The following is a 26696-nucleotide window of genomic DNA, read 5'->3' on the forward strand; positions in this document are numbered from 1 at the left end:
CGGATCGATCGCGCCGAGGGCACGCAGACGTCGAGGCGCGCTCCGAGGAGAGGAGGCGCCCGCACGCAGCGCGCGATGGGGCGAAGGAACGGTCGGAATGCGAAGGGTGCGCGACGGGCCGGGGAGGCCGCCGACGACGAGGCATCCGACGGCGAGAACGGCGGCGCCATCGACGCCGCTTCGCTCACCCCCGACGATGGGCCCGAGGCGACCTGCGCGGTGGCGACGGACGAGGTCACGCTGGAGCTCCCGGGCGACGACGGCACCCCGGTGGGCACCCCGGACGATACGCGGGGCGCCGTCGCGGGGGGCTGGCGGGGTTTCTTCGGCGGCAGGGGCGCGCGGGGCGGCGACGACGGCAGCGACACCGAGCCGGAGTCCACCCCCGCGGGATCGCGCCGCGGAACTCCTCGGCCGTCCAGCGGCTACTCGGGCAACTCCTCCGCGTCCGTCACCCCTCGCGAATCGCGCGGCGGCGGCGGTGGCCTCGGCCTGAGCGCCGTGCGCGTGCGGGGGATGAGCCTGCGCGAGGGCGACGAAGACGCCGAGTCCGTCGGCTCCATGTCCGGAGACGAGCTGCTCAATCTCGACGGCGACGCGGACGGCGGCGAAGAGGGAGGATCGCCGGGTTCCCGACCGGGATCCGCCGCGGCGTCGCCGCGCGTCTCGAAGGGCGGCATCGCCGGGTTTGGCTCGCCGCGGTTCCTCAAATCCTTTCGCAGGGCGCTGTCCAAGCGCAGCAGCACGGGGCGGCGGTCCGACAACGGCGACGCCGGGGGCCCGAACGAGACGGACGAGATGGACGACGAGACTCGAATTCGGTTAGAGGCGAAACGCGAGAAGAAGGCTCGGAAGGAGACGAAGAGGCGCGCGAAGAAGGCGAGGCGCCGGCTCAAGCGCCTCGTCCACGCCACCAACACCATGGGCGCGGCGGTGTCCGCGAAGGACGAGACGAACACGCAGCTGGCGCTGTGCATGCAGCTCGGCCTCACGATGGCGCTCAGGGCGCAAAAGCCGGCGAGCGCCGTCGACTGGATCAACGATCCCGACGCGCTGGAACGAAAGGACGTTTCGATGACGCTCAACGTCGGGCGCAAGGCGGTGGTGGACGGGAGCACGCTGCCGGCGTTCAGGTTCATCGTCCACGCCCCGGATAGGTTCGAGAAGGTTCGCGCCGCCTGGGGTTTGAACCTGGGAACGTACCAGGAGTCCTTCGCGCTTCGACCGGTGAGACACGATCCGGTGGATGGTGCGCCGGCGGAGAATTTGGTCCCGGGCGCGGACGAGTGGAGGGACGCCATCGCGAGCCACGAGCTGCTCGGCCGGGGGTTGGAGGAGAACACCGCGGAGGAGGATCACGCGAGGTACGCCGCCGCAGCCGCCGCGAGGCGCGACTCGCAAAACGCGACCGCAAACGCAAATTTCGCAAATTTGGAAAAAACGGGCGGCCCGCCCCGATTGACGCACGACCGCGGCGGCGAGCAACAGAAGCGACGGGAAGGGGGAACGACGGAGCCGGACCTTCCCGGCGGGCGGCACAGCAGGCGCGCGTCCACCGCGTCCTCCGTCGGCGACAAGAACGACAAGAACGACGGCGACAAGAACGAAAAGAACGCGGCAGGTGGCGGCTCGTCGGTCGGCGGGAAACCCCCCGCGGCGCCGTCCCAACCCCCGCCCGTCACCTCGAGCCACGCCCGGCGTCACTCGGTGGGATCTGTGGGCACCGACGCGGACAGCGACGCGGCGTACGATCCCGACGGCTTCCAGAATGACCAGAACGGCTTCCAGAATGACGGCTTCTCCAGCGGGTACGACTCCGACGGCCGCGGCGGCGCCTCCCGCCTCCTCCCGTCCACCACGTCCTTACGGGTCATATCCACCGCCAACGCGTCCGGCAAGAGCAGCAGCTGGTTCTACTGCAGTAAAGACGGGCGGTTCCTGGTCAAGACGTGCACGACGAAGGAGAAGGACGTTTTGATGAACATTTTGCGCGAGTACAGCGCGCACGCGGAGGCGAACAGAGGGGTGAGTTTGCTGCCGCAGTACTACGGCCTGTACAGCATCGAGGTTGGCCGAAGATCCGCGCACTTCATCATCATGAACTACTGGTTCGCCACCATGCACGAGATCAACCTCCGGTACGACCTGAAGGGGAGCACCAAGGGACGGCGGGCGAGCGCCAAGGAGCGAGCCAAGGGCCCCACCGCGATTTACAAGGACCTGGATCGGATCGAACGCGGGACAATCGTCGAGAACAGGATGGCGAGCGAAATCAAGGCGGCGATCGCGAACGACGTGGAGTTCATGCGGCGGAACCGCCTCATCGATTACTCCATGATGCTCGGCGTTCACTTCAAGACGGACGGCACGGTGCGAGACGGCGACGACGCCGACGCCGGAGCCGGCGTACAGGCGGGGTCGGAGAGTGACGCCCAGGGCGTCGTCAGCAGCGACGGCGGCGGCGCCTTCGACGAGCGATCGGGCGGCGTTCCGGGGCTTCAGACGCAGGACGCGCCGCCGTCCGCGGCGGTGCTCGCGGCGGAACGCGACGAGCCGCGGCCGCCGAGCGCGAGGGACCCTCGCGGCGGCGGCGGATACCTCGTCGACGTATACGCAGAGCCGTCGTCAGACGCAGAGGCGGGTGGTCCCTCCGCGCCGCCCTCGCCGTCCTTCGCGACGACGCGTGATCATCGCGCGCGGGGAGGCGGGTCGTCCGGCGTCGGCGGGGGCGGCGGCGGGGGCGGGGGCGGGCGACTGGCGAAGATCGAGTCGAGCAAGCCGATGGAACGAGAGGGATCCGAGTTTTTCAGCAAGGAGGACGACCGAACGCTGCAGTTTCAGCTGCGAGCGCTGGACACCCCGCAGGGGCTGGCGTACCTCGGGATCATCGACATCCTCACGCAGTACACTGCGGCGAAGGCGCAGGAGACGTTCTGGTGCGGATACGTCGTCGGATGCGGCGCGGACATATCTTGCCAGCCGCCGAGCAGGTACGCCAGAAGATTTCTGCGCATGTTGGACAGCGTGCTGGTGGAGCCGAGAGGGGAGGGATCGGAGGTGGGGGGCGGAGGGACGAGCCGCGGGGGTTCGGGGCGGTCGATGGACCTGGCCAGGTCGAACACGAGCGCCTGAATGTCTTCGTGATTAACGCCACCTCATCGGAGCGACTCGTCATTCGGAACTATCTTCGTAACAACCGACACCCCTCGCACTGCTGCTTCCCATCGTCAACCGTCTCGGTCGCCGTCCCTTCGGCGATTCGCTGAGCTGGCGGGAGTAGGGTTAAGTGTTATCGACTTTTGGCACGGAGTAACAACGATTGCGGACGCGTTCGGCGTCCACATCGACACGAGCGAACCATGTTCGCCGTCGCCACCAACCCCCACGCGACTGTCGTGGCGCGCGGCGGTCGCGCGCCCGCCGCGCGCGCTTCCAAGGGTGCGCGCCCATCCGCCGTCGCACCCATCCGACCCTTTTCTGAGGGCACGTTTTTTTGCCCTTTTTGAAACCGTTCGACGATCCTCGGACGCGTCAGCTCGCGCGCGTCGATACATCCGCGCCGTCCCTCTCGCTGACCGCGCGTTGCCGCTCCCCGCCCCAATCTCATCGCAGCAGCGTCCGCGCGCGCGACCTCGCCGTCGAGCAAGGCGGCGACGTCCTCCCGCGCGTCGTTGGCCTCCACGTTCGGCCGCAGGGCATCTGCCCGTCGCGCGCAACGACCCGCGGATGCCACGCGGGTTCGCGCATCCTCCGCAAACGCGCCCGTCGTTTTCGCGGGCGACGTGGCCGCCGCGTCGTCCGATGCCGCCGCATCCCCCGGATTCGTGTGGAAGGGCGCGAAGATCGTCCCCGCGCTCCTCTCCGTCGCCGTGGGGATGGTGGTGAAGTTCGTCATCCCCTGCCCCGCCGGGGTCCTGCCCCAGGCGTGGACGCTCCTCGCCATCTTCCTCTCGACCATCGCCGGGCTGGTGCTCACGCCCCTGCCCGTCGGCGCGTGGGCCTTCTGCGGCCTCTCCATGTGCGTCGTCACCAAGACCCTGACGTTCCAGCAGGCGTTCTCCGCGATGACCAACGACGTCATCTGGCTCATCGTGTTGGCCTTTTTCTTCGCCAAGGGGTTCGTGCAAACCGGACTAGGCGATCGCGTCGCCACCTGGTTCGTCAAGATGCTCGGCAAGTCCACGCTCGGGCTGTCGTACGGCCTGTCCATCTCCGAGGCGCTCCTGGCGCCCGCGATGCCCTCCACCACCGCGCGCGCGGGCGGAGTCTACCTCCCAATCATCAAATCCCTCGCCAAAAACGCGGGATCCGAGCCCGGACCGACGGCGAAGAAACTCGGTGGTTTCCTCATCCAGACCCAACTCCAGTGCAGCGGGCACTCCTCCGCGATGTGCATGACCGCCGCGGCGCAGAATCTCCTGTCCTTGAAGCTCGCCGCGTCCCTCGGGATCGTCATCGCGTCCCCGTGGCTCACGTGGTTCAAGGCTGCGTGCGTTCCCGCAATCGTCGGGCTGGCGGTGACGCCGCTGCTGGTGTTTAAGATGTTCCCCCCCGAGATTCAGGACACCCCCGAGGCGCCCAAGGAGGCGGCGGAGAAGCTCAAGAAGCTCGGTCCGCTGTCGCAGGACGAGACGATGGTCGTCGTCACCATGGGACTCACCGTGATCCTCTGGATCTTCGGCGATAAAATCGGGATGAGCTCCGTCACCGCGGCGATGCTCGGCATGTCGCTGCAGCTCGTGTCCGGAGTCATCACCTGGCAGGACTGCCTCAACGAGAAGGGCGCGTGGGACACCCTTCTGTGGTTCGCGGTGCTCATCGGGATGTCCGCGCAGCTCAACGCCATGGGTTTCATCACCTACCTCTCCAACTCAGTCGCCGGCGCCCTCGCGGCGACGTCGCTGGGCTGGGGTCAGGTGTTTGTCCTTCTCCACGCGTGCTACTTCGGCATCCACTACTTGTTCGCGTCGCAGACCGCGCAGGTCGCCGCGCTCTCCACCGCTTTCATGGCGATGATGATCGCGTCCGGCGCGCCTCCCTTGCTCGCGGGTCTCACGATGGCGTTTCACACCAACCTCTTCGGCGCCATCACCCACTACGCATCCGGTCAGGGCGCGGTGTATTTCGGCGCGGGCTACGTCGACCTGCCCACCACGTTCAAGCTCGGCGGCGTGCTGGGCGTGGTGAACCTGCTCATCTGGGGCGTCATCGGCGGCGCGTGGTGGAAGGTCATCGGCCTCTACTGAGTTCTCATCGGTTCTGAAACCCTGCCGGCGTCCACTCGACGCCGGCTAAAACTCGTTGTCAAAAAAAACTTTCTAAAAACTCGTCATCGATTGGTGTTGATCGTATCTGCGCCGTCTATGCTGGCGTTGCGCTCGCACGCTCACGGCGAAAGAATTTCCTCGACGTCGGACCTCCGTCGCTTATCGCCAACCTGTCTCGCCTTGAGCCGCTTGAGCTTCTCCACCTCGCGGCTGGGCTTCAGCTTGGAGACGGCCACCTGGTGCGACGTCCCCGCGACTGGGCAACTCATCACCTTCTCACCGACGCCGCCGACGCCGCCGCGGCCCTCGAGCTTACCGTTCCTGCGGATGTAGTCCTCGATCGCCGCGCGTTCGTACACGTACCCCTTCTCGTCCGCCACCGGCTCGTCGATGTCCTCGAGTTTCTTCCCGGACATCGGGCACTTCTCGTTGGGAAACGAGATCCCGTCGAGGAGGACCCCGCCCGCTCCCGCCTGGGTGATGATGAGATCCTCGTCCTCGTCGTCGCCGCGCTTCGCCTTGGCGCGTTGCGCCTTCACGGCGTCGTCGAAGTCCTTGAGGATGCCGTCGGTATTCCTCCCCATTATCGCCAGCTTGGACTTGGTCCCGTCCTCCACAGCCTTGGCGATGTCCAGGACGTCGTCCGCCTTGGCCTCGTACGTGTTTCCCAGATCTTTCAGCGCCTCGACGCGAGCCAGCTGCGTTTGCGACGCCTTGATCGCCTCCTCGAGCTTCTTGCGGATGTTCGCCGAGCTCTTACCCGCGTGCTCCAGCACGAGCCCGACGTCCTTCAGGGATTCGAAGACCTCGCGAAATTCCGCGATCAGAGCCTCGGTCTTCTCCACCGCGTTGGTCTTGGAGTTGTCGGTGCTGGAGTTCTTCGGCATCCGCAGGTTGCCCTGGGCGTCGAGGACGTAGTCCATCTGGCCGGTTCCCATGAGCGCCTGCTTGACGGACTCACCGGAGACGCCCCTCTCCTTGATCTGCGCCGCGGTGAGCTTGGGAGCGTTGTCGCTCCTGTTCCTCGGGGGCGTGTCTTCGTCGGCGGCCATCGTCGTCGTGCGAGCGCGCGCGGCGATAATGGTTTGAAATTGTGGGGGTGCCAACAATTTTGTTATAAGTGTTACGGGTTATACAAATCGAGACCCGTAGACTCGGCCCGGTTGTTCCTAGAGTTACCTCTCGGTGAGCTGCCGTCGCTGGGGACTATCTAGTCAGTACCTAGTCCCAGGTCGGCCGATTTTGCGAGCAGAGCAAGCCGAGCAGAGCGACACAGTTTTTACATGCTTGTTTGCGCGTGTTATTATACAACATCTTCACCTGCTACGTGCTGGTACACAACGCGTCGAGGACCTGCGGTGATGTCGAGGGACGGCGTTAAACTCTGCGGCGACGACGCGGGGGTTGGAGGGGGAATGCCGAGGTTCGCAGGTCCGAGTCGGCGCCCGTCAGCTCTCATACACAATTTTGTATTCCCTCACGCGCGGCGTTTGTGGTGGCGTCGAGAGATCCAGTTCCCGTCGCGGACCGTTCCCACAACGCACGCGCCGCCGGGTTAATCGTAACGGACGAGCCTTTCGACGCGTCCTTAACCCGTCGACGCGCGCGCTTCGGTGTGAAGTCTCCGGTACTTTGGGCCTCCCGCCGCCCGCCGTCGAGATACGGTCGGTTATGCATCACGGGGCGGCGAATGAAAAGACAATCATCATCATCAACCGACGGCGACGACGACGACGGCGCGAGGGAGGGAGGGTTTGAAAGAGTCGGGTCGCGCACCTGTCGCCCCGTCGCGTGGACGAATCAACTAACCACCTTCGTCGACGGCGTCTGAACCGGCCGTCACCGCATGATCCTCCCCATAGGACGAATCACACCCGCCAGCTGTGTCGACCCCGGCGTCCTCATTGACATCCGCGTCCCATTGGACGACGGCGCCGTCCCAAGCGACGGAGACGAGCCGCGGCTTGAACGGATGCCACGCGCAATCCCTGACGAGCGCGCCCCGCCTCAACGCCGCCTCGTTCGCGGGGTACTCGCCCCGTCGCGTTCGCCGGAGCGCGGGACCGATGACGGAGTGGGGCGCGGCGGAGAAGAGTCCGGAGCCGTCGCCTGATGACGTCTTCGCGACGAGCTCGCCAGTTTGTAAATCCCAAAAACAAACGGCGCCGTCGCCGGAACCGGAGTACACGTACCTTCCGCCAGTGGTTGAACGCGGGGAAAAGTAGGCGCGTATCAGCGTCTGGTCGACCCTGTGCCCCCTCAACGTCTGCAGCGCGCGTTTAGCGCGAAACGTCGTTTTTTCCTCTGCGGTGCCCTCGAAACGCGCCATGTCGAAATCCCAACCGGACGCGGGATACGCCATGAACCGATAATCCCAGCTCCACACCGGTATGGGCCTGCGCCGGCACCACGCCGCGGCGTCCTCGTTGCTCCACGCGCGCCGCGAGTCCCACACCCTCACCGTCTGATCCTTGCCGTTGGACAGCAAGTGCCGCCCGTCGTCCCTGGAGTCCACGTGCGTCACGCCCTCCGTGTGACCCAGAAACACCCCGACGGGACCACACCGGGGCGCCGCCCGAGTGTCCCACGCCTTGACCACGCAATCGTCCGAGCCCGTGAAGTACACGTTTGTATCGCCACCGTCCCCGCCGTTCGCCCACGCCACGGCGTTGACGTCGCCGTCGTGCGCCTTGTGCCGCACCACGGTAACGTCCCTCTCGACGTCGTGCACGCAAGCCGCCGCGTCTGAGGTCCCGCACAGTAACGTAGTCCCGTCCGATGACCATCGGCACGACCAGACGCCAAACACGCCGTCGCGCTCCAGCCCGGGGGAAGCGAACCCGCGACCAATCTCCAGCGACTGGTGCGGGGTGGAATCGGAGTGCGGGGTTTGCGTTCCACCGGAAGTCGTTCGTCGTCCGGCGTTTGAACCTCCTCCCGGAGAGTCCGGCGTACTCGAATCTGGGACCCGCGCCAGGTGCACGTACGGCGTGATGGACGCGTAGAACAGGATGGACTCGTCGACGGGCGAGACGGCGCAATCCGTCACCGTCCAACGCAGCGCCCTGGCGTTCACGACCCCACGAACCCCCCACGCGTCGTTCGAGGTGTCGTACACGTGTATGCGCCGGTCCTGACACGCGACGGCGAAGACGTTCCCCGATCTCGAGAAGCGACCGCAGTACGCTCTCGAGCCGAGCGCGTCGACGAGCTTCGGGTGTACGCACGGCACGTACTTGGAGCCGACGGCCGCGTTGGCGACCCAGGGTTTAGGGTTAGGGTATAGGGTTTCTGTTTTCATCGGGGCGTTCGTCGGTGCGTTCGTCGGCGCGTTTTCATCGGAGCGGCGGCGGCGGCGCGTGTGCGCGAGGCCTCGTTCGCGGTCGCGGAGGAGTTCGGGGGTGAGCGGGGGCGATGCGATGCGCCTGAGCTCCGCGGCGAGGTCGGCGTCGCTCGGCTCGATGGGCCGCGCGTCGTGCGTTCCGACGCGAGGGAACGCGTACATCGGCGACGTCGACGGCCCGGAGCCCATGAACCCGCCGCCGGTCCTCCTCCCGTACACGCACAGCAGGGAGGAGCGACGATGGGGCCCCGCCGCTCCTCCCGACGGTTCGCGCGTCGACGCGGTTTCCTCCACCTTGACGCCGCCCGGGTTCCTCAGCGCGCCCTTGATCGGGCGCCCGTCGGACCCGGAGTGGAACAGCGGGTTGTAGAGGGAGATGCGGAGCGTTTGGAGCGCGGGGACGACACCGTTCGGAGGGTCGTCGCCCCGCGCGGAGTCGTCGTCATCCCCGGACGAATCGTCGGGCGTCGAAGGATCGCCGTCGGAGCCGGACCCCGAGTCGGAGGGTGGGGGGGACTCCCGCCGCGGGGTGTGACGCACGAACGCGCCCGCCACGTTGCGGATCAGGCGCCCGAGCGCCTCCATCCCCCTCGAACCCTCGACCTCGCCGCACCCGAGGTGCGGCTCGACTTGTGATTCGAGGTGAACTTCGTTAGGGTTGCCGGCGAAACCGAAAGCAGAGTGAGTTTTCGTTTCCTTTCCGAAGCTCGCCACTCGCCACTTAGGATGGCGTCGGAGTGGCGCGCGATCAAGACCCCGGACGGCGGTCGCCACACGTACTATCACAACGTCCGCACGAATGAGACCACGTGGATAAAGCCCGTCGGGTTCGTCGACGCCAACGGCCGCGCGCAGAGTAAGATCGAGGGCACGGACTGGGTCGAGGTGTCGCAACCGTCGGGGCCGAGCTACTTCCACAACCCGAAGAGCGGGGAGGTGACATGGCACGCGCCGGAGGAGGTCAAAGCCGCCTTCGCCGCGCGGGTCGCCGCGAGGGCCGGCGCTCCTCCGCCGGGTGCGGCGCCGGCGCCAGGTCCCGCCGCGACGAAGCCGGCACCCCCGCAGCAGGCGCCTCAGCAGATCCTTCGAGCGGCCGCGCCCGAACCCGCGGACGAACCGACGATTCCCGACGACGACGACGACGACATCGACATCGACATCGACGCCTACGAGGTCGAGCCCGTCGTCCCCGTCGAGGAGGTCGCCCCCCCCGAACCCGCGCCGGTCGCCGCGACGAAAGTTCCCACCGCTCCAGCTGTGTTCCCGAAGGTTCCCGCCGCTCCGGCTGTGTCGTCGAAGGTTCCCGCCGCTCCGGCTGCGTCGTCACCCCTCCCAGCCGCCGACGACCCTTTCATCGCCGCGCGCAAGGCCAAGGAGGCCGCCGCCGAATCGTTCCGATCGCTCCTTCGCGAGCGCGGCGTGGACGGCCGCGCGCGGTGGGACAGGTGGCACTCCAAGCTCGCCGGCGACCCGAGGTTTCAACAAGTGCCGACGCACTCCGAACGTCGGTCAGTGTTTGAAAAGTACGTCAGGACCGTCGCGGACGAGGAAAAGGCGGCGAAGCGCGCCGATAGAAAGGGGGGATCCGCCGCCGGAAGGGGGGCGGCCGCGACCGGCGCCGCCGCCGGCGAGGACGGGGAGATCACCGCCGGAACGGACGGGGGAAAGAGGCGCGACGCGGACGCGGACATCGCGGCTATTCGCAAAAGGCGCGAGAGGGAAGAACGCGTGAGGCGGGAGAAGCGAGAGGAGGCGGAGGCTTTGGCGCGCGCGCGGAGGCGGATCGATCGCGACGCCGCGCTCGCACGGTTCAGGGCGCTGCTCGCGGAGTCGGTTCGGGACCCCGAGGCGACGTGGGCGGACGCGTTACCGGCGTTAACGCGGGACGCGCAGGGTCGATGCGCGATAGGGTCGCCTCTCACCGAGTTTGAACTTCGGGAGGAGTTCGAGACGCATGTCGCGGGGTTGGTACGCGACGCGGCGCTCGACGTGATGGCGCTGCTGCAGGAGTCGCTGAAGGCGACGTGCAAGGACGACTTCGCGCCCGCCGCGCGCGGGACCGAGGGGGATCGATCCGACGAGGACGACGGGGACGGGAATCCGCTGACGAGCTACGTCGCCGCCGCCGAGGTGTTGTCGCTGGACCCGAGGTTCGAGAGGTGTCCGCTCAAGGAGCGGGCCGCGTTGTACTGCGAGCACGTGCGCAAGCTGTGCGAGCGGCACGGCGCGGAGATCCCGCCGGACGTCAAGGCGCTCGGCGAGGAGCTGGAGAAGGCTAAGGAGGAGGAGGCGAGAGAGCGAGCGGCGAGGCGAGAAGAGGAGGCCGGAGGGCACCGACGAAGACGGGGAGACGGCCGCGATGATCGAGACAGCCGACCGCCGCGACGGTCCCGTTCGCGGTCGAGGGATAGGGGAAGGAAACGTTCACGTTCGCGGTCTCGATGATCGGCTGACTAGCTAGGCTGTAAGTTTGCTCACGATACTAAGCTAAGCTAACGCGTTCCTACTCGCGGCGCGTCTTCTACTTTCGTTTCCGTTTCTTCCCATCCGCGCACGTTCCAAACACCAGCCTCGCACCCGTCCGTCGCTCAAACAGTTCCTTGTGCCACTTCGGCCCACCCGCTCGCAGACCCGGGATGGGCGGCATCTTGTACGTCTCGCCCCGCCCCACGCGTTCGCATTTAATCCACGTCACCATCGCCAGGTACCGATTCTCTCCGCTCGCGTTGCGACCCGCCCTGTGCACGTACGCGCTGTCGTGGGACAACGCCCAGCCGCGCGGGATGTCCCGCTGGACGCCGCACACGGTGGGCGCGCCCATCTTCGCGTCCACCGTCTTGGCGTGAAAGCAGTTGACGTAGGTGTTGAAGTACTCGCCCGGTTGGTCCACGTCGACGTGGTCCTCCTGTTCCGTCGTCTCGGCGTCCGTCGGACCCGCGGGGGGGTTCACCTTGAGTTGGACAAAGACGGGGAGGGCGTTGGGGTGCGCGAGGGGCGGTGGGACGCCCGTTTCGCCGGGCCCGAGCGGGTGAAAGAACTCGCGCCAGTGATGACCGGTCGGGTTCGCGGATTTTGGACTAAAACCGTTACGCGAGGAGTCCTCCTCGCTACTGGGCAAATCGAGCGCGTCCCAGATTCGTCGCGACAGCGCCTCGTGCGAGTACGTCCGCACGTTGTCGACGTTGTAGTCGTACCGCATGGGGACGCGGTGCGACTGACGCCCCGAAACCCAACGGAGACTCAGCTTCTCGATCCCGGTGTTCTCGTCTACGCCATCCACCTCGACGCCAAAGCGCGTCTTCTCAAACTCCCAGTCGCACCGCGCGGACAGATCGAACGAGGACGTCTCCAGCGCCCTCACGCCCATCTCCGACGGCGTCACCTCTCCCCCGCGGGTCTTTCGCAGGAGCTTCGCGTCGATGAGGAGCTCGATCGATTTCGCCCGATTTTCGGCGCCGACATCCGCCTGGGCTCTCCGCCCGCGATTTTCCTTCATCTTCGGCCTACTCGTCAGCGCCTCGAGCGTCTCCAGCGCCTTCTTACCCTCCTCGGTGGACGCGTCGACGGTCACCGCCTTCTTCGTCGCCGCCTGCGTGTCGGTCTGGGATGAGTGGTGGGTGTGGGGGTCAGCGCCGAGAGTAGACCCCGTTGAGTTGGCGCGTTGTTTCCGCGCTGGTCACATGACTGTGCTATGGCAAGCTGCTCCGCGGCAGCCCCGCGAGGGGGCGCCCGGCCGGAGGTCCCGTCCGCTAGGACCGGCACTTTCTGCCCCATTGCCCGGGGATTTTCGCCCGGTGATCGTCTCCGTCTTGGAAAAGCGATCCCGCCCGCGCTCGAGCCCGAAGAGGGCGAGCGCTCCGCCGCGCGCGAACCGAGAGATTCGGGGGGGATTTGGAGGGCGGGGTTCCTAAAAGTCCACCGAGGGTGACCCTTCGCGCGCCCCCACCTTGGTTTTGCGACCGTACTCATCGAAGGGATGCCGCATGGCGAAGCACCGGTCGGGTGACCGGGCGACCTCGACGCCGACGAGCGCGCCCGCGCGCGGCGTGAAGTGAAGAGCGGCGGCGCAGATTAGGGCAAAAACCGATCGCCCCACGGCCTGTCACGCGCGTCGAGTGAGGCGAACGGGACGAAACATCATGCGTTACGAGCGCGCGTCGCCACACAACTCAGGCGCGCGCCGCGGGAATGTCCGCGACTCGTCTCGTCACGATGACGCTCACGACGACGTGCGCGATGGCGTCACCCGCGTCCACCGCCGGACCGATCGCGGCGACCGCGCGCACGCTTCGCCGCGTGTGCTCGAGCGCGCCGAAAAGTCATGCGCTTCTCAACTCTCACGCGGACGCGCTCACGCGCTCCCTCGGCGCGCTCGCTTCCATCCGCGGTGAACGCGTGAGACGCCTCGGCGCGTCCGCCCAAACGCACGCCTCCCCGTCGACGACGACGCGCGCGGGCAAGGCGAACGAGTGGCGCGGGCCCCGTTACGGCAAAGGGGGCAGGGGCGGTGGCCGCGGCGGCGGCGGCGGTGGCAGGGGCGGTGGCCGCGGCGGTGCCTCCGACGCCGCCGTCTACGTCAAGCGCCCGAGGCGCGCGTTCACCGAGGACGAGCAACGGCGCATCGCCGCGTTGCAGGCGCTCGCCGACGCGGGCGCCGCGCCCGTCGCCACCCTCGCCAAGGGCAAAGCCAACCTCTTTCTCGACGGCAATCCCATCGTCTACGGCGGAGCCGTCGACGCCATCGCCAACGGCAAAAGCGACGCGCCCCCGCGAACGGGCGATCCCATCATCGTCGCCGACCACGAGGGTAAGGCGTTGGCGTGGGGGGTGTACAACGACACGAGCCAGTACGTCGTCAGGATCCTGCGCATGGCGTGGGAGTGCGAGCTGGCGCCCCACCCGGGCGGCGTTAGTTCGAGCGCATCAAATGTCGCCGTCAAATGCGACGTCGAGGAGGTGATTCGCGATAAGATTAACGTCGCGGCGCGCATGCGTTCGGACTGCGGCGTCGCCGTCGGGAACGCGAACGGCCCGACGACGGTGTACAGGCTGGTCAACTCGGAGGGCGACGGTCTGAGCGGCGTGTGCGTCGACGTGTACGACTGCGGCGGCGGGGAAGGCGGCGGGAAGGTTGCCGTCGCGGCGGTGTCTGCGGCTTGGGCGCACATGCGACGCGACGCCGTGGTCAAGGCGCTGGGCGAGTGCGCCGGGATCGACCGCGTGTTGTGGAGGACGGACGCGCGCATGCTCAAGCTGGAGGGAATCTTCGATGAATCGCGATCCGAGGAGACGGACGACGGGCCAATTGGATCCGGCCAATCGGATGCCGCCAGGTGTTACGACGCCAAGACCGGCGCGGAGACCTCGCCGCCCGCCGGTTGGGTCACTGTCGCGGAGAACGGCGTGCGGTACGAGGTCGACCTGACGAAGGGACACAAAACGGGCTTTTACGTCGACCAGCGCGATAATCGCGCCGAGGTGAGAGCCTTGGGCGCGGGAAAGAAAAGGGTCCTCGACGTCTGCTGCTACACCGGAGGGTTCGCGATCAACGCCGCGCTGGGCGGCGCCGCAGACGTGACCGGCGTGGACTCCTCGCCGCTCGCGCTGGACATCGCGCGGAGGAACGCGGATGTCAACGGCGTCGGGGCGCGGACCACGTTTGTCCAGTCGGAGGCTTTCAAGTACCTCGATGACTTGGTCGCCGACTCGGGCAACCTCGGGACGTTCGACATGATCGTGCTGGACCCGCCGAAGCTGGCACCGAGCGTGAACGCGCTGGCAGGGGCGACGCGCAAGTACGTCAAGATGAATCAGGCGGCGATGCGTCTGTTGAGACCCGGCGGGATTCTGGTCACGTGCTCGTGCAGCGGAGCGGTGACGCAGCGGGAGTTGCTGCCGGCCATCGTGACCGCCGCGGCCACCGCGGCGGGTCGCAGGGTGACGATGCTGGGCAAGCCGAGGGGCGCGGGGGCGGACCAGCCGCTGGACCCGGCGTACCCGGAGGGGAGCTACCTCACCGTCGTCGTCTGTCGCGTGGCGTGACCGGTGACGGGGTCGTCGCGCGAAGAAAACGGTCGAGGATCTTTTCAATTTCAATTTCATTTCATTTATGACCGTACGCTTACGTAGCCGACGGACCCAGCGCGGGTCGCGCAGGAGATCTCCGGGCTCGGAATCGTCGTAATCGGTTCGGTACCGCCGCGGCGCTGTCTCGGAACGACTCGTTCACGCGAAGCGCCTCTTGTACAGGCCGTAGTAATTGTGTTTGGCGGATCGCATAGCCTCGCGAAGAACTTCGGGGGAAGACTCGCCGGTTGCGATCGCGGGTTCGAGTCCCCCTCGGGGCGCGCCCGCGGCGACGTCGCCCCACAGGTAGCGGTACGCCGGGTCGTCCGGGAGCGCGCGGGAGTTGTACGGCGACAGCCAGACGCGGAAGAGCAGCCTGCCGCCATCCGCCGGGGCTGACGCTGAGCCGTCCATCGGTATCGAAGTTTTCGTCTCGGCCGGGTTCTGGGCGGCGTCGTCGAACGAGGGCGCGACCTCCTCGGCGCTGTCCGCCCACGCCGTGCGGCCGTGGTACACCTGGTGGTTATTGAGCCAGTACACGCACCCGGGCTGCATGACGAACTCCACGCAGTGCTTGAGGCCGATCTCCTCGACGAGGTCGATGGCCTCGACGGTGTCCGCGTCGAGGGGGCACGAGCCGGGAAGGAGCTGCGCGCACTCGATGTAGGATGGCGAGATCTGCGACGTGAACTTGCCCTCCTTTGTGATGTCCATCAGGGGCAGCGCCACCTTGCCGTCCTTGCCCTCCCAGATGCGCTCCACCGGGTTGAAGAGCTTGGGCACGAGCGTCGGATACTTCTCGAGCATCTCGTTGTAAATCGTCACCGCGCTGGCCACCCGGCTGGCGCCGCCCTTCGCCGCGGCGCGAATGCCGAGGAGGGAGATGACGTCGCACCTGTCGGTGTGCAGACGGAAGTAGTTGTTGGACTGCTTGCCAGCCTCGGGGGTGTTTCCCTTCATCTCGGCGCGAACGCGGCCCAGGTACACGCCGTACCCGCGGGACCGAGACCTGAGCCCGGCGCTGGACTGCCACCTCGGGACGCCGAGGTGGGTGCAGAACCCGACGTAGAGGGCGCCGACGTCCTCCTCGGGGACGTTCTCGACGGGAAAATTTCGGATCATGACGGCACCCGTGCCGTCCTCGAGCTCGGCGGCCATCTCGGCCACCAGCGGGAGGCACTCGGGGCCGAGGGCGAAGAGCTCCTTGCTCATGTTGGCAGGGATCCTCATCCCGTCGACGTCCTCCCACTCGAGCCCGTGAGTCTTGGCGTGCGCCAGCGCGGCGTGGAGCTCGGCGATCTGAGGCTCGGTCAGGGTGCGGCCCCAGTTTTGGGACGCGAGCAGATCGGCGGGCTTCCACGCGGCGGGACCGGTCAAGGGCACGAGGGGCGCTCCCGTCGTGGGTGAGGTTGCGACGGGATCCTGCAGGGCGCCGAGCCCATTTTCGTTGTTAGCTTTCGACTCTTCGGTCTGGAGCGCGTCGAAGGAGACGTGAGCGACGGCGGCGTCGGGAGGGGCCATATCGTTTCGTTCGGGGGTTCGTGAGTGCGCGGGGGTTTCTCGGGAGTCGCGTGCGCGTCGTGTGTGCGTGCGGTGTTCTCCTCAGATTCGCGGCCCTACTGCGATAAAACGCGCGAAACGCCAAAGGACGCCCGAAAATATACCTTTTTCCCGAAATATATTCCCAGATTGTGAACCGGAGGCGCGCCACGTGGAGAAGTCGGAGCGCTCGGCGAGATCACCGCGTTTCTTGATTTGGGAACTCTCCTCAAATTCTCACCGATCGGACTCCTCCGGGCGCGAGGAGCCCGCGAGTACGCAATGTCATCATCTGTTTATGATAGTCTAGTGTACACGGGCCGAGAGCTAATAACCTCCGACCCTACTTCAGCGACCCGTAGGCTCCCTCGCCGGACTCCACGTCGACCCCCTTCTTGCTCCCACTCCTCCCCTCCCCTCTTCCCTGAACGACGATCCCCGCGCACGCGCAGACGAGCCAGACGAAAAAACACGCCACGTTGGTCCCGTCGCTCGGGTCGATGCCTCGCGCGGGAGACGCTATGTGCGTCAGCCACAGGTCTCCGTCGCTCACGCGCATGTGCTTCCACATGAAGTACGACATCGCCGACATCACGAGGAAGCCACCCGCGATGCTGTAGAGGACGATGTACGCGCCGCTCTTCATGTACCCGGCTCCCATGTACCCGAGGAGGCCGCCGATCGCGAGCATCGCGACGAGGTACTCGGGGGCGACGAGCGCGAGGTGCGCCGCGACGTTGTACGTCAGGGACCCGGCCGCCATCCCCGCGGCGGCGCCGAATATCTGGACGATCAGGTGCTCGGCCTGGGTCGTCACGAACCACAGCGCCGCGCCCGCAACGAGCGCGAGGACGAGCTTCAACTCGTCGGAGACCAACGCCTCGTCCGGGAGCAACGCGTTCTCCAGCAGGATCATCGCGAACGCGCCCATGGACATCGTCAGACCGAACAGCGCGTAGTTATGGAGCTTTTGCCTGGCGTCGGCGGAGGACGGGCGCGGGCGATGCTTGGGTCAGCGTGAGGCGGTTACATTTTTTCCACGACTGGCGGGAGAGGCGGAATGAGAGAGATGTTGGCGTACCCTGCGGCGCAGAAGACGACGCCGAGGACGAAGGCGCCCAGGGCGCACGCGTCCGTGAACGCCATGGGATGCGAGAGCGGCCCATCCCGCTCGGCGATTTGCGACAGTCCCATGTCGCGGGGTGCTTGTGCCAACCCGCGGCGGGAGAACATCGTAATCTCCTCTCCGCGTCAACCGATCAAGCTAGACTCGGCCCGTTGGAGATTGACTCGAGAGTCGAGCGGTCCTCGAGCGAGTCCTCAAGCTTGGGTCACCGAGCGCGGGCAGTGGCCGCGGCGCCGAGTGGGAAACGCCCGAAGACCGACCACCATGGGGAAGGGGCTCGATCTAGACGCCTGGATCGCCAAGGTACGCCCCGCATCGAGCCCTCCCTCGCCGCGCGTCGCCGCCGCGTCTCCCCCCCGCCCCGCGCCCGGGTTTTCATCCTCGGAGGCCAGTCTCAGATCTGCCCCGCGACCGGGCCGCCGCTCGCCCATCCTTCCCCCTTCCCCCCGTCGATCCCGTCCGCTGACCTCGCCCGCGTCGCCTCGCTCGCGTCCCGCTCACGCAGATCAAGCAGTGCGAGCCGCTGGAGGAGTCCGAGCTGGAGTCCCTCTGCGGCTACGTCAAGGAGCTGCTCGTGGAGGAGAGCAACGTGCAGCCGGTGAGCTCGCCGGTGACCGTCTGCGGCGACATCCACGGACAGTTCCACGACCTCCTCAAGCTGCTGGAGACGGGCGGGGACGTCCCGGACACCAACTACATATTCATGGGGGACTTCGTCGACCGCGGGTACAACTCCCTCGAGTCCTTCACCCTCCTCCTCCTCCTCAAAGCGCGGTGGCCCCAATGCGTCACTTTGCTCAGAGGTAACCACGAGTCGCGGCAGATCACGCAGGTGTACGGATTCTACGACGAGTGCCAACGCAAGTACGGCAACGCCAACGCGTGGAGGTGGTGCACCGACGTCTTCGATTACCTCACCTTATCCGCGGTCATCGACGGGCGGGTGCTTTGCGTGCACGGCGGCTTGTCGCCGGACATTCGCACGCTCGACCAGGTTCGAACCATCGACAGGCTGTGCGAGATACCGCACGAGGGGCCCTTCTGCGACATGATGTGGAGCGACCCGGAGGACCTGGAGACGTGGGCGGTGTCCCCGCGCGGAGCCGGGTGGCTGTTCGGCAGACGCGTCACCCAAGAGTTCAACGAGATCAACGGCCTGGAGCTCATCTGCCGCGCGCACCAGCTCGTGCAGGAGGGTTTAAAGTACATGTTCCCGGACAAGTCTCTCGTCACCGTCTGGTCCGCGCCGAACTACTGCTACAGGTGCGGGAACGTGGCGAGCATACTGGCGTTCGACGATAAGATGGAGCGAACGGTGAAGTACTTCACGGAGACGCCGGAGAACTCGACGATGATGGCGCCCAGGAGCTCGGTGCCTTACTTCCTGTGAGCGAGCGGCGGAGGCGGAGGCGGAGCATCTCGGTTTTGAGGAGCTCTGGTTCTCTCGCGGCGGGGCGGGTGGGGAGAGACCCGGGTTGGGACGGGATTGGCGCGTAATAAATACTAAAGCCTCAGCCGGGAAGGCGCGTATCCGCGGTGGCGGGAGACGCGGCGGGCGGCTGAGATTGTAACAGTACATCACGAGGATTCGTTCAGTGCGCCGCGTCGTCGTCGAACCTACACGGGTGAGTCTTATTAAAGTTACAGAGGGTTTCCAGACGACTGTGACGAACGCGAGTTCCCAGCCGATCTCCGCCTAACGCTCCTGCTTCTGGTCCTTGATTGCTAGCTTGGCGCGGGCGTTCTTGAGCTCCTTCACCTTCGCCTTGATGATGAGCGCGTTGCACCCGGGCCACCCCGCCGCTTCCTCCTCCTCCAGAGCGCGAATCTTGAGCTCCAGCTTGTCGACTCCGTGGTAGTCCTTGCTCCGGTCGCGGCTGATGGTCTTCTTGACCGGCGGGCGGCTCACGGACCGATGGATCTTGCCCTTCAGGCCGGTGGAGCCGCGGCGACCGCCCTTGGGCATCACCGAACGCTGAATCTTCCCCATATCTACTCGCTCAACGCGCCCGTGGCGAGCGTCGGCGGCGCGAGTAGAAAATGGGCGCCGACTCTCGGAAAACGAGTCTTGTCGCAAGCGGACGCGCCAGCCAGGCTGGCCCATCCTCCACGTCACCTCGACCCACGCGACGCGACGGCCGCATCGAGGGTCTCTTCGTGGATTCGTCGATGTCCACGGCACACGCGCGCGCGTCTCTCATCGCGTCCCGCGCGGTCGTCGCGACCGCGCCGTCCACGCGGCGCGCGCGACGCCGCGGCGCGCGGGCCCCCACCCCAACGCGAGCTGAACAGGACGACAACTGTGCCGACGAGCGGTCGTCGCGGAGGGACGTTTCCGCGCGCGCCTCGGGCCCCCGCGGCGGCGCCTCCGTCTGCGCCGCGTCCACCGTCGACTCAGACGCGCACACCGAGCCGTACTCGTTCTTCAACCTCGCCGCAGCCGAGTTCCCGAGCGATTGGACCTCCCCGACCGCCAGGGTGTCCTACACCGATTCCCCACTCGACCTCGCGCTCATGGCGTGGTTCATGCGCAAGATCGCGATGGCCATAGATACCCCGATGCCCTCCAACATCTCGTACGACGAGTTCATCGCGCTGTGCTTCCTTCAGATGCAGGGGCGCGACCCCGACGGTCAGCGGGACATCACGCTGGGTATCATGCGCTCGTTGATGCCCCCGGGTGGGGACAAGATCTTTCGCAAGCTCTTCCCCACGAACAAGTTCTCGCTCGAGCTCAACGCGGTGATTTGCAAGATCGTGTTCGCGTGGATGGTGGGACCGATGACGGTCGAGTCCACGACGGAGAATGATCTGGGAGAGATGATCGCGAGCAAGGTTCACATCAAAAAGTGCAGGTGGCTGCAAGAGAGCGGATGCACCGGAATGTGCGTCAACATGTGCAAAACCGCGACGCAGGATTTCTTCGTAAACGATTTCGGGCTGCCGCTGACGATCAAGCCCAACTTCGAGGACAAGAGCTGCGACTTTTACTTCGGTCTGACGCCGCCGCCGATCGAGAAGGACGAGGCGCTGACGTTCGGGTGTAACTCGACGTGCGGAACCGCGGTGGTGCGTCGCCCGTCCCGCTCGTCATCTTCAATCTTGTTTTGTTTTTCCACCCTCCATCCATCCATCCTCTCCGTTCCAGTCGTGACCCGCGCTTTCCCTTGGCGTCCGTAGGCTGCCGGCGAGGAGGGCAAACCGTGCCACAAGCTCCGAAAGTACGAGGGGCCGTGAGCCCCTCGTTGGACGCGATCGTTGGACGCGGCATTCTTAGCGTAGCACGGGCCGGCGACGACCCGGTTGTATCAAACGGAACAGAGAGAACTTCCTCGCAACAGAACTGCCCAAACTCCAACTTTCGACGAGGACCGTCAGTTTCAGTCAAGCGACGTGGACCACGCCGACGTCCATCGTTCGGCCGCACATCCACGCGCGCGCCGACTCGAGTTCACGCCATGTCCGAGCGCGCGAACGCGGCGGTTCGGGTCGCGAGGGCCGTCCTCGGCGTGGCGCTCAACGGCGCGGCGGAGAGCGGAGCGTTCGGGCGCGGCTCGGCGCCCGCGCTCAGAGCGGCGGCAGAGCTCGTCATGAGCGGTGGACACGAGCGGAGGCCGGCGCCGGTCGCGGCGCCGGTCGCCGCGACCGACGCGCGGCGCGGCGCGCGAACGGCACCGCCGGAGACGGCATCGCAAGGGGACGCGGAGCCCGTCGCGACGCCGCTCAGGGCCCCGGAGCGAAGGGCGGCGCCGAGGGCGGTGGATCCCGTCGCGTCCCGTGCCGACGCCGACGCGAGGACGGCCGAGGAGAGGCGCGCATCCTCCGCGACGGCGTCGGCGTCCACGCGCCCGCCGCCCGCCCCAGCCCCAGCCCGCGCCGTCCCGACCAAGCCGTCGGCGCCGATCGAGCGTCGCGCGGTCGCCGTGCCGTCGTCCCCGATCCAGCGCGTCATCGGTTTCGGGTCCCTCGCCGCGGGTCTCGCGGCGGGGACGATATCCGAATCGGCCAGGCGAGCGTGGAGGGGACGAGGACGGAAGCCCACGAACGACTCGAACGGCGATTCGTCTTCTCCCGCCGAAGCGGAGTCCATCATCCCCGGCGACTCGATATTCATGACCGAGGCGAACGCGGAGAGGCTGGCGGTCGCGCTCTGCCGCATGCGCGGCGCCGCGCTCAAGCTCGGCCAGATGCTCTCCATCCAGGACGAGTCCGTGATACCGCCCCAGGTGCAACGAGCCCTGGAGCGCGTGAGGCAGGGCGCCGACGTCATGCCCGCGGACCAGCTCGAGAAAACCGTCGAGTCGCACCTCGGCGTCGGGTGGAAGGATTCGCTGCTGAGTTTTAACCCCGAGCCCCTCGCCGCGGCGTCCATAGGGCAGGTGCACCTGGCGACTGTGCTCGATCCGGACGACCCGGAGTCGACCCGGACGTTGGACGTGTGCATGAAGATACAGTACCCCGGGGTGGCGCGATCGATCCACAGCGACATCGACAACCTGATGCGACTCGTGTCCCTGACGGACATCCTGCCCAAGGGTTTGTACGTGGAACACGCGGTGGCGGTGGCGAAAGAGGAGCTGACGCTGGAGTGCGACTACGAGTACGAGCGGGACTCGCAGGCGCACATGGCGCGGTTGCTCAGGGACGATCCCCACTGGCACGTCCCGAGGGTGATCCCGGCGCTGTGCAGCAAAGGGGTCATCACCACCGAGTACGCGCCGGGGGTGGCGATCGACAAGGCGGCGCACTTACCCCAGGACGAGAGGGACTACATCGGCACGCAGCTGCTGAGGGTGACGCTCCGGGAACTCTTCGAGTTTCGGTTCATGCAGACGGATCCGAACTTTGCAAACTTCCTCTACGACTCCCCCACGCGGAGGCTCACCCTGATCGACTTCGGCGCCGCGAAGCAGTTCCCGAAGAAGTTCGTCGACGACTACCTTCGAATGGTGGTGGCGTGCGCGGAGAGGGACAGGAAAGGGCTCATCGACGCTTCCGTCTCGCTCGGGTTTTTAACCGGAGACGAGTCCCCGGTGCTGATGGACGCCCACGCCGAGGCTGGCTTTCAGGTGGGCAGGCCGTTCGCCGCGGAGGGCGCGTACGACTTTGGCGCCGAGCGGGACATGACGCGGCGCGTGGCGGGACTCGGGAAGGTGATGCTGAAGCACCGACTGACGCCGCCGCCGAGGGAGGCGTACTCGTTGCACCGAAAGTTATCGGGCGCGTTTCTGGCGTGCATGAGGATCGGCGCGAGGGTGCCCGCGAGGACGATGCTGCGGGAGATGTACGAGAAGTACGAGTTCGGGGAGGAGGAGGATGTGGAGTCGGACGAGGAGGAGGAGGCGGCGGCGGCGAACGCGGCGTAGTGATTGGTTTGTGAATGCGTCGCACACAATCGTCGTTTGTTTTCGTTTCGTATTCGCATCCGTCACGCGGCGCAGACGAAGCCATCCACCAGTTCGAGATGTACCGAGTACCGAAACGTACAGATGATCCACCGAGATGTCTGTGTTCGTCTCGCACGCAAGGGAATCATCTGGGTCTGTAACATCTCGAACTGGTGGATGCGCCAGTCTGCGACTCAAGGAGGCGGCGCCGTCCCCGAGTTTGAGTGAGTCCAGAGAGTTGGAGGTTCCAGATGACGCGTGATCCACTCCGCGGTGGAAGAATCGCGGATGATGCACTCACGTAATCTGGACCTCGTGCTCAATCAAACTCGTGGACGACGACCGTAGACCTGCGCTCCACGAAGCGGTTTCAATCCTGCGTATCGTTTGTATCGCGGCGATCACTTGTCGCCGCCCCGGCGGCCACCGCCGCGCCTGCCGCCACCTCCTCCTCCTCGGCCACCGCCGCCGCCACCGCCACCGCTGCGGTCGCCTCCTCCGAGGCTGAGGCCGCCGCCGCCGCTGTCACCGCCGCCGACGGGAAAGACCTCAGCGTCACCGCCAAAACCGCCGCCGCCGCCGCCGCCGCCGGAGCCGCCGGAAAAGTCAAAGTCACGGTTTTCCTTCCCGCCGCCGTCGGCGCCGGTGGAAGCCTCGCCGCGGTTGTCAAAGCCGCCGCCGCCGCGGTCGGAAAAGTCGAAACCTTCGCCGACGTCGTCGAATGTCCCGGGTCCTTCCTCCGAGGGATTCGACTCGCGAGTCTCGCGTTCGTTCGCAAAGTCAAACCCGTCGGCCGAATCCTCCTTTCCCGTTTGGCCCGGGTCTGGGCTGGTCGGCTCTACGCCGGTATCGGCCGCGTCGCGTTCGCCGGCGCGGTCCTCGCGGGTTTGGGACTCGTCCACCGCGGTCTCGTCATCGGGGGTATCGCGCTCGGGCGGGCTGCCCTCGGACTCGGTCTCGGGCGGTGTCTCAAGATCGGTCTCAAGATCGGTCTCAAGATCGGTCTCAAGATCGGTCTCAAGATCGGTCTCAAGATCTGTCCCTTCATCAGTCGCGGGAGCGCCTCGGTCTTCGCCGGCTTCGTCAGTCGGCGAGACGATTGGCTCGCCCTCGGGCGGGGAATCCTCCACGGGCGCGACGACGCGCGACGCGTCGTCCACCGCGGGCGGCTCGTCGATGTCCTTCTCGCTGTTTTTCCACGAGTCCACGTCGCCGCCGACGTTGACGTTGACGTCCACCTTGGCGACGACGTTGAAGATCGGGTTGTATCGGATCAGCGTGTTCCGAACGTCGTACCGCACGACGACGATCAGGCGGTCGTACGCGTACCACCACCCGCCGGGGATCCACTCGGGGATGTACACGACGAATCGAACGGCGACGCCGGAGCAGGACGCGCACGGTCGGTACGCAGATAGAATCTCGCAGTACTGAAAAAGTTTTTGTTTTTGGGAAAAAGTGTTTTTGACGTCAGCGGCGTTGGACGTTCGAGAGTGTGTGACGCTCCGGAACCGCGCGGACCGTCCGAGAAACGCGCCGCCGCTCGAGGAGCGCCGCGTGTCGTCGTATCGGGTCAGGGTGGGTGGGTTTCGCGGTGTTTCGCGAAGTGTGCGAAGGGTCGGGAAGCGACGCGGCGAGGGCGCGGGGTCGAGTGCACCTACCCTCTCGTCGAGGTCGATGGACGCGGTGAACGCGGCGCAGAAGTCGCGCTGCACGGCCGGATCCGCGAAGTCGGAGGGTCGAAACCCGTCCAACACCACGGTGCTCTCCACGGGACGAACCTGGACCCTCGCCTCGGCGACGGTCGCGAAGGTGGCCGCGAGGAGGAGGGCGACGGCGGCGAGCGCGGGGGAGGGGCGCGGGAGACGAGCGGAGGAGGGCGACATCGCGCCGCTTCTGCGACTGGCGGGGGCGATCGCGGCGGGGGGGTAGGTGCGGCGGCGAGTGGGTCCCGGACAGGCGAGAAGAAACTCCTTCTGCTGGGCACGGTGCCGCCGTAACCTTGGACAGACCGAGCTCAAAAACGAAAAAGTTCGCTCTGTTCCAGCCAGCAGATGCTGACTGGACAAGGACCACGCGGATAACCCTATCGCGCGCGCACAACACCGACGCGCCCATCGCCGACGCCCCGTTCGACACACGCGAGGATGCAGGTCACCGCTTCCGCGTCCCGTACCACGATCGTTCCCGCGAAGGTCGCCCGCGCGACCCGCCGCGCGTCGCGCGTCCCCGTCGCATGCCGCGCGTCATCCACGAACGATCGTGACGTCGGCACTTCAACCTTGGCGGATCGATGCGCGCGTCTCGCGACGTCCACCCTCACCGCCGCGGCTCTTCTCGCCGCCCCGATCGGACCCGCGCACGCCAGGCTCGAGGGCGTCAACAACCCCCAGATGCTCCCCCCCGGCCCGCCCCAGGAGGTCCTCGACGTCGCGGGCTACCTCACGAAAGGCGAGATCGCGCGGCTCACCACCGAGGTGCGCAACCTGGAGAAGGACACCGGATACAAGCTGCGGGTCCTGGCGCAGGCCTATCCCAAGACCCCGGGGCTCGCGGTGAAGGACTACTGGAACGTCGACGACGATACCGTCGTGTTCGTCGCGGACCCCGGCTTGGGGAACATCCTCAACTTCTCCGTCGGTCACAACGTGGATCTCGACGTGCCGCCCTCGTTTTGGACCAGGCTGAGCGGCAAGTACGGCACGAAATTTTACTGGCAGGAGAATGGCGAGGAGGCGTCAATCTCCAACGCGGTGAGCGCGATCGACACCTGCTTCCGCGAGGAGCCCGGCAAGTTGAAGTGCTCGAAGGTGCAGGGCGAGCTCGGGGAGGAGCCCAGCAGCGGGAAGTTCGGGAAGGCGTGGTTCGGATCGTGAATCCGTTTTTGTTCGTCTCCAATTTACCTTTCAACTACTCTTACGCCACTAACTTAAAAACTACCGCACTCGCGTCCTGACCGCCTGGTGCTAGAGCGAGACGGACGTGGCGGTCCACCCGCGCGGAACGTCGGCGCCGCCCTGTACCCTCCGCAGCGTCGCGGCGCCCGTGACGCGCGCCTTCCCGCGACGACCCGCCGCCGCCGTTTGTTCGAATCGCTCTCGAAACGCCGCCACAGCTGTGCGCGCGTCCTCCGCGGTGGCCGCGTCGTCGACCCGCGCGAGGAGCGCCGCGAACGCGTCGTCCCTCCCGTCCTCCGCGCGCGCCGCCGCGGGGCGCGTGTCTCCGGCCGTCGCCGCCGCTAACGCCGCCCTCAGTCGTTCCTCGCGCGAGTTCTCCTCCTCGCCGGCGGATGTCGATTTTGATTCCGACGCACCCTCCGCCGACATCACCTCCGCCATGAGCGCCGCGTTGCGTCGCAGCCGTCGCTCCGCCTCGTCCTCCGCCGCCTCGCGTGCGGCGTCCACGGCTCGCGCGGCCCTGTACCTCCACTCGTCCACCGCCGCGCTCTCCTCCCGCGCGCGCCTCACGACGTCGCGGAGGTCGACGAAGCCGTGCGACACCTGGCGCAGCGCGGTCGCCGCCTCGCGGTCGTGCATCATCTGCGGGCCCCGGCGGTGGTGGTTCGGGGCGAGATCGGCCGGCCGGGCGGAGACGCGCGCGGGCTTCGGGTCGGTCGCGCGCGGAGGCGGCGCGGCCGCGGCCGAGACCATCGGCGGCGTCGCCTCGAGGCTGTCCCACGAGGGCGCGGGCAACGGCGCGGAGAGCGGCGTCGAGAGCGTCGCCGGCGGTCGATTCGTCTGGGGCGTCCCTTCGAGCCAACCCTTGCGCAGACCGAGCGCCTCCAAGAGCAGCGTCTTCTTGTTCTTGGCGCCGGGAGGGCGGCCCCTCTTGCGCTTCACGGGGGCCGCATCGCCCGGAGCAGGGCCGAGATGCGCGGGTCGCAGGCTGGACGCGCCGTGCGGCTGCGCCGGAGCCAGCTTCCCCAGCGGCTGCTGCTCCATCCCGATCTGGCTGAGGGGCGGGAAAGC

General features: G+C 66.8%; 16 protein-coding genes across 16 annotated transcripts; 8 read left to right on the top strand and 8 right to left on the bottom strand.

Annotated features, from left to right (window-relative positions):
* Window positions 1-75: 75 nt before the first annotated feature.
* MICPUN_99723 (predicted protein) lies at window positions 76-3132 on the top strand (the record flags this gene model as incomplete). Its single annotated transcript, XM_002500663.1, has 1 exon — window positions 76-3132. The coding sequence occupies one exon, from the start codon at window positions 76-78 to the stop codon at window positions 3130-3132; it is 3057 nt and encodes a 1018-aa protein (XP_002500709.1).
* A 743-nt stretch (window positions 3133-3875) lies between these two features.
* CITT_2 (divalent Anion:Na+ symporter family) lies at window positions 3876-5246 on the top strand (the record flags this gene model as incomplete). The annotated part of the gene is made up of 1 exon (XM_002500664.1): window positions 3876-5246. One exon carries the CDS (start codon window positions 3876-3878, stop codon window positions 5244-5246), a length of 1371 nt encoding a protein of 456 aa, XP_002500710.1.
* Window positions 5247-5386: 140 nt separating this feature from the next.
* Window positions 5387-6319, bottom strand: MICPUN_57354 (predicted protein; the record flags this gene model as incomplete). Its single annotated transcript, XM_002501092.1, has 1 exon — window positions 5387-6319. One exon carries the CDS (start codon window positions 6317-6319, stop codon window positions 5387-5389), a length of 933 nt encoding a protein of 310 aa, XP_002501138.1.
* An 863-nt stretch (window positions 6320-7182) lies between these two features.
* On the bottom strand, window positions 7183-8508 carry MICPUN_67838 (predicted protein; the record flags this gene model as incomplete). The annotated part of the gene is made up of 3 exons (XM_002501093.1): window positions 7183-7273; window positions 7385-7571; window positions 7611-8508. Coding segments are annotated over 3 exons (1176 nt in total), but the record flags the coding sequence as incomplete, so codon positions are not given.
* Window positions 8509-9336: 828 nt separating this feature from the next.
* On the top strand, window positions 9337-11055 carry MICPUN_99727 (predicted protein; the record flags this gene model as incomplete). The annotated part of the gene is made up of 1 exon (XM_002500665.1): window positions 9337-11055. One exon carries the CDS (start codon window positions 9337-9339, stop codon window positions 11053-11055), a length of 1719 nt encoding a protein of 572 aa, XP_002500711.1.
* A 76-nt stretch (window positions 11056-11131) lies between these two features.
* Window positions 11132-12595, bottom strand: MICPUN_57357 (hypothetical protein; the record flags this gene model as incomplete). Its single annotated transcript, XM_002501094.1, has 2 exons — window positions 11132-12199; window positions 12557-12595. The coding sequence occupies 2 exons, from the start codon at window positions 12593-12595 to the stop codon at window positions 11132-11134; spliced, it is 1107 nt and encodes a 368-aa protein (XP_002501140.1).
* Window positions 12596-13281: 686 nt separating this feature from the next.
* MICPUN_68263 (predicted protein) lies at window positions 13282-14646 on the top strand (the record flags this gene model as incomplete). Its single annotated transcript, XM_002500666.1, has 1 exon — window positions 13282-14646. A coding segment is annotated over one exon (1365 nt), but the record flags the coding sequence as incomplete, so codon positions are not given.
* Window positions 14647-14835: 189 nt separating this feature from the next.
* Window positions 14836-16197, bottom strand: MICPUN_99729 (predicted protein; the record flags this gene model as incomplete). The annotated part of the gene is made up of 1 exon (XM_002501095.1): window positions 14836-16197. The coding sequence occupies one exon, from the start codon at window positions 16195-16197 to the stop codon at window positions 14836-14838; it is 1362 nt and encodes a 453-aa protein (XP_002501141.1).
* Window positions 16198-16558: 361 nt separating this feature from the next.
* Window positions 16559-17361, bottom strand: MICPUN_57360 (predicted protein; the record flags this gene model as incomplete). Its single annotated transcript, XM_002501096.1, has 2 exons — window positions 16559-17189; window positions 17246-17361. The coding sequence occupies 2 exons, from the start codon at window positions 17359-17361 to the stop codon at window positions 16559-16561; spliced, it is 747 nt and encodes a 248-aa protein (XP_002501142.1).
* Window positions 17362-17605: 244 nt separating this feature from the next.
* On the top strand, window positions 17606-18935 carry MICPUN_57361 (serine/threonine protein phosphatase; the record flags this gene model as incomplete). The annotated part of the gene is made up of 2 exons (XM_002500667.1): window positions 17606-17644; window positions 17856-18935. 2 exons carry the CDS (start codon window positions 17606-17608, stop codon window positions 18729-18731), a joined length of 915 nt encoding a protein of 304 aa, XP_002500713.1. The 3' UTR covers window positions 18732-18935.
* A 102-nt stretch (window positions 18936-19037) lies between these two features.
* On the bottom strand, window positions 19038-19331 carry MICPUN_57362 (predicted protein; the record flags this gene model as incomplete). Its single annotated transcript, XM_002501097.1, has 1 exon — window positions 19038-19331. The coding sequence occupies one exon, from the start codon at window positions 19329-19331 to the stop codon at window positions 19038-19040; it is 294 nt and encodes a 97-aa protein (XP_002501143.1).
* Window positions 19332-19918: 587 nt separating this feature from the next.
* MICPUN_72122 (predicted protein) lies at window positions 19919-20375 on the top strand (the record flags this gene model as incomplete). Its single annotated transcript, XM_002500668.1, has 1 exon — window positions 19919-20375. A coding segment is annotated over one exon (457 nt), but the record flags the coding sequence as incomplete, so codon positions are not given.
* Window positions 20376-21198: 823 nt separating this feature from the next.
* On the top strand, window positions 21199-22653 carry MICPUN_66726 (predicted protein; the record flags this gene model as incomplete). Its single annotated transcript, XM_002500669.1, has 1 exon — window positions 21199-22653. A coding segment is annotated over one exon (1455 nt), but the record flags the coding sequence as incomplete, so codon positions are not given.
* A 476-nt stretch (window positions 22654-23129) lies between these two features.
* MICPUN_57365 (predicted protein) lies at window positions 23130-24614 on the bottom strand (the record flags this gene model as incomplete). Its single annotated transcript, XM_002501098.1, has 1 exon — window positions 23130-24614. One exon carries the CDS (start codon window positions 24612-24614, stop codon window positions 23130-23132), a length of 1485 nt encoding a protein of 494 aa, XP_002501144.1.
* Window positions 24615-24845: 231 nt separating this feature from the next.
* Window positions 24846-25661, top strand: MICPUN_113635 (hypothetical protein). Its single transcript, XM_002500670.1, has one exon. It carries the CDS (start codon window positions 24876-24878, stop codon window positions 25602-25604), a length of 729 nt encoding a protein of 242 aa, XP_002500716.1. The 5' UTR covers window positions 24846-24875; the 3' UTR covers window positions 25605-25661.
* On the bottom strand, window positions 25620-26669 carry MICPUN_114068 (hypothetical protein; the record flags this gene model as incomplete). Its single annotated transcript, XM_002501099.1, has 2 exons — window positions 25620-26126; window positions 26520-26669. The coding sequence occupies 2 exons, from the start codon at window positions 26667-26669 to the stop codon at window positions 25695-25697; spliced, it is 582 nt and encodes a 193-aa protein (XP_002501145.1). The 3' UTR covers window positions 25620-25694.
* Window positions 26670-26696: the final 27 nt, after the last annotated feature.

Source organism: Micromonas commoda, chromosome 3 (genome assembly GCF_000090985.2).
Source record: "Micromonas commoda chromosome 3, complete sequence".
NCBI lineage: Eukaryota > Viridiplantae > Chlorophyta > Mamiellophyceae > Mamiellales > Mamiellaceae > Micromonas > Micromonas commoda.

What these genes read in the sequence shown, in the direction of transcription:
- MICPUN_113635 (XM_002500670.1), top strand. Translation starts at nt 24,876, where the DNA reads ATGCAGGTCACCGCTTCCGCGTCCCGTACCACGATCGTTCCCGCGAAG.